This window comes from Oryctolagus cuniculus, chromosome 1 (assembly GCF_964237555.1).
Source record: "Oryctolagus cuniculus chromosome 1, mOryCun1.1, whole genome shotgun sequence".
NCBI lineage: Eukaryota > Metazoa > Chordata > Mammalia > Lagomorpha > Leporidae > Oryctolagus > Oryctolagus cuniculus.
The window spans coordinates 140,532,405-140,540,508 of NC_091432.1; the positions used below are offsets into that span (position 1 = coordinate 140,532,405).

The following is an 8,104-nucleotide window of genomic DNA, read 5'->3' on the forward strand; positions in this document are numbered from 1 at the left end:
GAGTAAGTTCCTGGGCAGAGTCCTACGGGGCTGCTCACCTGGATAAGACCTGCAGGCTTCCTTTGGTTTGGTTCTGTAATGACAGGAATGAAAGCCCATGGTGCAGTGAGGGAAGCTGGGGTGAGGCTGGGTCTGCACCACCAGTGCCCTGTCCCTTCTCGAAGCCACACTCAGGGACAGCAGCTGACCACTCCCCTATGCCCGTGCACGGCACAGCACAGACAGAAGCCACGCCTGTGATGAGAAGACACGTGTATTGGGGAGGAATGCATATCTTTGTAGAAAGGAGCCATTGTCACATAAAAGATGTGGGGACAAAAGACTGAGCGGGTTTTCTCTGCAGAAACTGGCGTTTTTCTGAGAGAAAGCTTTTCCCACTGGGATAGCCTTGAGAAGCATGCTGTGTGTGAGGAGAGGAGGCACCTCTTTGAAGAAGGCAGTTCCTGGGGCAGTGGACAGGCCGACCCCAGTCACCTGTCACCCTCGGTCGGTGCTGGCCTGGGCTGGAGTGGCACGCAGGCTCCCTGGGTGGGGAGACCCAGTTGCTGCCCCTGTCTCTGAGCCACCTGCTCTTGACAGGATGGTTGAGGCCCTGAGGGGTGGCCTGGTGACCAAAGGCTGTGTCTGTGCCCGCTTTGCTTTGCTGCGTGTAGGAAGGACCCCTGTGGTGGCAGGAACACTCCCGCAGCGGGGCCTGGCGTTCCACCGTGTACCAGTCTATCTCTGAGATGCCACGTCCAGGTGGAAGCCCCAGGTGGTCCAACATGATCTTGCCCACAACCGTTATGACCGCCTGGGCCTCGGCGTCTCTCCTCTCCATGCACGTCCTGCCCATGCGTGATCCCTGGTCCCGGGCGGTGGCTGATGCAGGCCTGCCTCCTGGAAGGGTGTCTCTCCGCCCTGTGCCCTTTTTGATGGGGTTAGGACACTGCACGAATGGCCTTGTTCTGTGTTCCTTGTGGCTTTCTGGGGGTGCCTGTCCCTTCTTTGTCAGGAATGGTGAGGACTCGTCCCCCAGGGTGTCTCCTGTTTCCCTATCCCAGGCAGGGTGGGCCGTGCCGTGGGCCCAGGAGGCCCTTGGTCCTACTGCTCTCGCTTCCCGCTGCCCTGGTCTGGGCCTCCTGCAGGCCTTTGGAGGCATGGTGTGTCTGATCCAATGAGACATCTTTCTGAGGAAGGTACTTCCTGGGGCAATGGACGTTCCATCTTGAGATACTTGTTACCCTTAGCCCTTGCTGGGGGGGGCTGGCTGGCATCACTGGCTGCCTGGGCGGGGGGACCCAATTGGTGTCCCTCTCACTGATCCACCTGCTCTTGACAGAACAGGAGAGGTCCCTGGGGGTGGCTTGTTTTATAAAGGCCGGGTCTATCACCACTCTCTTTTTCTCTTGGCTGGAGGGACCCCTGTGAAGGCAAGAACTCCTACACAGCAGGCCCTGGGCTTCCTTTTTGGGCTCATGTACCTCTGAGGGACCAGGTTGGCGCCGAAGCCCCAGTTTGTCTATCAGGATCTTTGCCACTGCAGTTGTGACTGCCTGGGCCTCCGCGTCTCTCCTCTCCGCGATCATTCTCTCGAGGCGTGATCCGTGGCTCCGAGCCGTGGCCAATGTGGGCCTGCCTTTCGCCAGGGGATCTTCCCACTCTGAGCCTTTTTGGCTGGGGCTGAACCACGGCAGAGAGGGCCTCGTCCTCTGTTTGATGTGGCCTTCTAGGGGTGCCTGTCCCTCCTCTGGCAGGAGTGGCGGGGCCTTGTCCCCCAGGCTGTCATCCGTCTCCCTGTCCCAGGCAGGGCGGCTCATCCCGCAGGCAATAGTGACCCTTTTCTTTGGAGCCCTTGGTTCCTGTTCTTCAGGTTTGGGCCTCTTGCAGGCCCCTCTCTTGTCAGGGGGACTGAACGTCTTGCTCTCACTCTTCCGCGGGGCTTTCCCTTTTGGGGTCCTGGCCTCCTGCTGCTCCTGGTTGCTTCTTGCATTTGATAGGTGGTCACGAAGCCCCAGAGAAGCTGGTGTGGTGCTACTGGGCGAGCCCTGGGAAGCTACCCAAGAGGCCTGAGAAGCCAAGATGTCTGTGGTGGGGAGCAGTACAGGGCTGCGGTCTTGATGGAGGACGCTGGCAACATGCCGCGGGCGACGTTTCTCCGGGTCTACTTCCACTTGGACCTCCAGGTCATGGCTGTCCTGTGCTCTCAGGCCTGGCTGTCCTACGCTGAGGTCAACCGAAGTTCTCGATGGTTGAGGATGTCTGCTGGTGCCCTGAGACTGTAGACTGAGACTCACATCCAGGCCTTCCATGTTGGTTGTCATACTGGCTCCCACGGTGACATCCCAAGCACGCGGCTTTCCTTTGGTTTGCAGCCTCTGTCTGATCTCTTCGGCTCTTTTCGGCTGGACTCCTCTACTGCTCTTCTGCTCCTCTGGGCTGTGGCAGAAATCCAATAAGGTCGCTCTCCGTCTCTCACGCTGGGGTTCACTCCTGGCCGTTTCTGCACGCGGCCTCCGCTCTGGGCTGCCTCTCTCAACTTTTTGGACAGTCCTACTTAGCTGGATTCTGCCCAAGGGACTGTGAGTGACACGCTCAGTGGTAGGCAGCCTGGTCTCTTGTCTGCTCTCAGGGGCCTCTGAGAACCCAAAGGGGCCAGCAGCAGGTGGCCTCGCTGTGGGGACCCTCTGAACGTCCTTATATTCAGATGAGGGGTCGAAGAGAAGCCAGTCCCTGATGTGGCAGGACTGTTTCGCCTTCTCCTCTCTTGGCCCTTTGTCAGGAGGGTTTTCCAGGTGATGGGCAACGTCGTCTCTCATGTTAAGCCCAGTCCTACTGGCGGCAGAGCTGGGGAAGGTGGGCTGTGGAGGAGACGAAGCTTGATTTGCGTTGGGAGTGACCTGTGCGCTCTCGTGGGCCTTCTGCTGTATACACCACCCGTACCTTGCGTCGAAGCCTTTCAAGTGTGTTTCCAGCAAAAATCGCGTTAGGGGATTGAGGAAGGAGAGCTTCCTGGATGTGTTCACACCGGGGGTCTGATGCTTTGAGGCTACTGGTTTTCTAGGTTTTGCGGCGATGCTGGACTTGGGCAAAGAATGACTGGCGGCAACAAGCCAGGACCGGCGCACTCTCACAGGGATCCTGCCTTCTCTGATCTGCCCTAACGTCCGGTTCAAGTGGACATTCAGGGTTTTCTTGAGATGCTTCTTATCTGGGCTCTTGGGTTTGTAATTTACACAGTCACACTCCCGAGGGATGACGGAGTCACACTTGGACTCCTCCTCGTCTTCCTCTAGGACTTTCACTGAGGTTCTTTGTGGATCCCAGGGCAGGAACTCTTGGTCATCCTCCTCTTTCCCTAGATCCTTTTTTGCTGCGGCTGGTTTGCCCTTTACTGCACCCTTGCTCAAGGGTCTCCTAGAACATGTGAATCCCGTCTTCTGCACTTCGGGGTCACCTGCAGGTGCCGAGGGCGGGGAAGGCCGGGAGAAGCCATGCGTGTCCATTGCCTGGCAGCGGCAGACCTGTGGGGATTTGCCCTGAGGCTGTGTCTGATCCTGAGATGCTTCAAATTTGCAGGGGGGCCCATCCTGTTCATCCGCGAGAAGCCTCACTTGGCTCTGTTGCTCCGGCCGCTCCTGGAGATCAGAGCTGATGGAATCCCCGGGCAAGGTGGAGGCAGTCCCGCCAGGCTGACAGACCTGAAAGCCCCGAGGAAAGTGGGGAACGGACTGGCTGGCAACTTCCTGGGGGTTTTTGAAAAAAGAAAGTAAAGCCTTCCTCTGTTTCAGTCTCTTCTGCAAGGGCCATTCCATTTGCTGACTCTCAGTCGGGTTGTAAGACTGAGCCTTCCTCTCCTGGGACGGAGAGCAGGCTGTTTTATAGACCCCAGTCTGGGGTGGAGACGCATTTGGTAGGTTTGGGAGAGAGGATGGGAGAGGGGCCTGGGTCTGGATCTGACCCAGAGGTAGGGGCAAGCTTTGAGTCAGAGGTTGGGGTTGAGCCAAAGGATAAGGGGACAAGGGCTTCGCCTGGGAAAGCTGCAGAGGTAGACTGGCCTGAGGCTGAACTGGAGAGGAACTAGAGCCCCTGTTGAACAGAATCGAGGGAACTAGTGCACGGGAGGACCTTCTAGGGGCCCAGGCCGTAGCCACTAGTGACTCGCTGTGCAGAGAGGGGAGGCCCCAGAAGAGCTGGCTGCATTTCTTCTCTAAGTGGTCCCCAAAGACCTGGGGGGGAGAGAGCCGCGGAGGCCCCTGCAGCTGTGTGCATTTGTGCCGTGGTCTCCAGAAGAGCTGTGGGGCGCTGCTGGCCTGCTTGCTGCTCAGGGACCTCAAGAGAGCCCCCAGAGAACTCAGGAGGCAGCCTGGGCGCATCTGGCCCAGCAGGGACCCCGTCTTCTCTTCTGCCTTCAGCATCAGGCCTGCTCTCCTGGAGATGAGGATTTCTAGCAGCCTCTGGCCATCAGGGCTGATGAAAGGAGGGCCGCCAGCCTCTGCCTGCCCGCGTGCGGCGTCTCCCCAGGCCGAGGCCTCTGGTGGGTGCTGGGAAAGAGGCTCTTGCCGGCCTCTGCCATGTGGTGAGGTGAACAGGAGCAAGGCCTTGGCGGTCGGCCACCACCAGGAGAAGAATGCAATGGAGCCGCTTATGCGGTCCAAGCCCGAGGCGGCCGTGCCGAGAGAGGCCAGGCAGGAGTTACCTGGAGGGGCGCTGTCTGGGACAGGGCCTGCCGGGGTGCTCTTCACGTCGGACTGGACTTGTTGAGGTCCTTCTGACGGGCGGGAGGCCGGGGGAGGAGGGTGCTGGGTCAGCAGAGCCGGGGAAGGCAGTGGGGACGAGGTGACAGGAGAAGCATCTTCCTCGGGCTCCCCATGAGGCTGGTGGCCCCCAGCAGGGGCTGGATTGCGTTCATCTCCCTGGAGGTCCCGACACAGAAGGTGAGAAGCGCTGTCGTCAGGGAGCTTTCCCAGGTGGCTGCAGGAGACAGGAGGCACACGATGCAGCCGGGAGCAGATGGGACCGGGAGCCCTGACCTGCCCGGCGGGGATGGATGCCCGCAGCCCGGGGCCCCTGCACTGCCCCACGCCCTGACTTCATGGAGCTCTGGCTCTCCCTCACCCCCGGGGTACACTCACATCCCATGTCTGTCTGTGGTCTCCCCCTCCCTGGGTGGGACGCTCCAGGCCCTGGAGTCACGTAATGGGTTCTGGCCGGATAAGGACATGGACCACAGCAGAAACCTCCTCACCTTTGCAGAAGGGAAACGAGCCCTCGAGCCTCCTTCAGTTTCTCCAAGCAGTCTCTGCAGGCTGGAAGCCAGGAGACTGGGTTAGGGTGCAGAAGGGAGGGGTCTGGGATTCTTCCAGGAGGCCGAGTGGAATATCTCTTTGGGGGGACCCTGGGAGACTAGACTCTGAAGCCCAAGTGTTAGTGTCCAGCCCACATGACCGCCCTGGGAGTGCCAGCATGGCACACGGAGGAAGCGTTTAGCATTTAGGAAGTGCTTCTCCATCCATCACCCTCTGCAGTCCTCACCACTCACTGTGCAGGAGAAAGGGGAGAGGGATCATCTCAAAGTGGAACTGGCCTCATGGAAATGAAACACCTGTCCACAGCTGGACTCCAGATGCAGGCACTGGTTAGCCAGTTTCACTTCCGTCTTCTCAGTTTTATTCTGAAATTCTTTTTAGAACCTGAGAAGTTTCCTGGTTCTGATTTGCTTCTCAGAAGCCTCCCCACCGACATGCTCAAATATGGATCGGGTGCCTCATGGACTGGAGAGATCAAGTCACCTGTGGGGGCCCCAGGTGGAAGGGAAGGGCCTTACCTTTCAGAGCTCTGCTCTTCTTCCTGCTGTTGGTCCTTCTCCTGGTCTGCACTTGACCCTGAGAGACAAGGAAGAAAGGGGTTGGGACCCAGTTCTCTCTCTTTCCCCTAGACAAGCTAGTGCTCAGGAATAATGCGACTTACTCCATTTTGCTGAGGCTGCTCTTTGTTGTTTCATTTTATTCACATTAAAAATTATTTGAGAGGCCGGTGTTGTGGCGTAGATGGTTAAGCCACCGTCCACGATGCTGGCATCCCTTATGGGTGATGGTTCAAAACCTGGCTTCTCCACTTCTGATCCACCTTCCTGCTAATGCACCTGGTAAAGTAGCAGAAGACGGCCCAAGTGCCTGGACCCCCTGAACCCAACTGGGAGACATGGAACCAGGCTAGGCTCCTGGCTCTGGCTTGGCAGAGCCCTGGCTGTTGTGGCCATCTGAGTAGTGAACCAATGGATGGGAGATCTCTCTGTCTCTACCCCTTTCTCTGAAATTCTCTTTTCCAAATAAAACAAATTTTTTAAAAGAGGTCTTCAATCCCCTGGTTCACTCCCCAAATGACAGCAACAGCTGGAGCTGAGCCAATCCAAAGCCAGGAGCAAGGAGCTTCTTCCAGGTTTCCCAAGTGGGTGCTGGGTCCCAAGGACTTAGGCCATCTTCTGCTGCTTTCCCAGGCCATAGCAGAGAGCTATGGCCTTCCAATTGGAGCAGCTGGGACTGGAACCAGTGCCCATATGAGATGTTGGCACTACGGCTGGGGCTTTAACCTGCTGCACCACAGCGCTGGCCCCTAAAGTAAATCTTTAAAAGATTATTGGAGAGGCAGAAGGACAGAGGTCCCATCTGCTATTTTACTCCCTGAATGGTTGCAATGGCGCAGCCCAAGCCAAACTGGGAGCCAAGCACTCAATCCTGGTCTCCTCCATGGGTGACATGTACCCATCCACTCAAGCCATCATCAATGTCTTTCCAGGGTCTGCATTAACAGGGAGCTGGAATTGGAGTACAGTTGGGGCTGGAACCTAGGCACTCTGCTGTGCGATGAGGGTCTCCCAGTTGGTGGCTTAACCATCAGGCCAAATTCCCACCTCCTTACTAATATTCAAAGCAGGTGAACGATTTCTTATTCTTTGAAAAGTGAGGAGAGGTGTTCTATGTGAAATCCACCATGGGTGTCGCCGGTCACTGTTCCTGTGCTGAGGAGACAGACTCAGTTCTGCAGTGCACCTGAGCTGCCACGGAGGAGAAGCCTGCTGCCCGAGGCCGGGGTGACTCCAGGCTCTGAAAGGAGCCTCTCACTTCTCAGCACAGCCCTGTGGTCAGCCCAGCCTGGATGAAAAGCTTGGCCTCGAGGCACCTATCCCAAGAAGGCCACTGATGAACCAGGGCTCAGAGCCCATCACGAGGGGTCTCAATTCTCTGAGTCATGGGGACGTCAGCTGCTGAGTCGGGGTCCGATTTTGCCCTGGTGCTCTCCAGCACACCCACAGGGATGACCTGAGAGCGTCACACAGAAATCCTAGTTCCAGCCTCACTCCTGCCGTGAAGGATGGTTCTGTCCTGCGCTTTCCCATCTCAGGAGTCTCTCTGGTTAAGTTGGAATCATGGAAACAACAGTGAAGGAAGAGAAAAACCCTTGTCTGTTGGGTTCTGGCCAAGGGCTCCTTACCTTCCTGATGGTCCCCTTTTTCTTAGGAGGTCGTGAGGATGGAGTGCTGTGGACCAGAAACAGGAAGAAGAGCCCCAGTCCAAACAGTAAGAGAAGGACAAGGTCTGTGCTCCAGGAAGCACAGCTGGATCTCTGCCACGGGACAGGGGCACTCTGCGGAGGAAGGAGCTGATGCTCCATCAGACGAATCTCACTGTCGCCCGCAGGCAACTGAGCCCTTGGAGTTCCCTTCGGCAGAATGGAGTAAGACCCGGGCCGCATCACAAAGGGCTCCAGAGCAGGGGAGGGGCAGGGAGAGGAAGAGCCTGACTGCGGCCCCTCCCCCACCTCCTGGCCCAGTGGATCCCTCCACTCCTCTGCGCTTTCTGGAAACCTCCATCCTAATCTACTTGCTTAAACTGTCACAGATCATTGTCAATTTCCTAGTCTTTCACTCCGGAGCAAGGATGCCACCTGGTTCCTTTTGTCCTTAGAAATCTGGGCTTGAACGCACCCAAATTCACAGCTGTTGAATGTCAGAAATATCAGGAATGTTGAGTTACTTCGTAGAGGAATTTGCTCTCAGAATTCTCTCTCCTCATAACTTTCTTTTTTTAAAAAACTTTCATCCACCCAGAATTAGAACCTTAAA

The 8,104-nt window shown here is 57.1% G+C and overlaps 1 protein-coding gene across 1 annotated transcript; it reads right to left on the reverse strand.

Moving 5' to 3' along the window:
- Positions 1 to 241: 241 nt before the first annotated feature.
- LOC100350135 (spermatogenesis-associated protein 31E1) lies at positions 242 to 7,765 on the reverse strand. The gene is made up of 4 exons (XM_008258293.4): positions 7,474 to 7,765; positions 5,807 to 5,864; positions 5,228 to 5,288; positions 242 to 4,953 (listed from the first exon to the last, which is right to left on the reverse strand). The coding sequence occupies exons 1-4, from the start codon at positions 7,732 to 7,734 to the stop codon at positions 1,035 to 1,037; spliced, it is 4,299 nt and encodes a 1,432-aa protein (XP_008256515.4). The 5' UTR covers positions 7,735 to 7,765; the 3' UTR covers positions 242 to 1,034.
- Between the last annotated feature and the right edge of the window lie 339 nt (positions 7,766 to 8,104).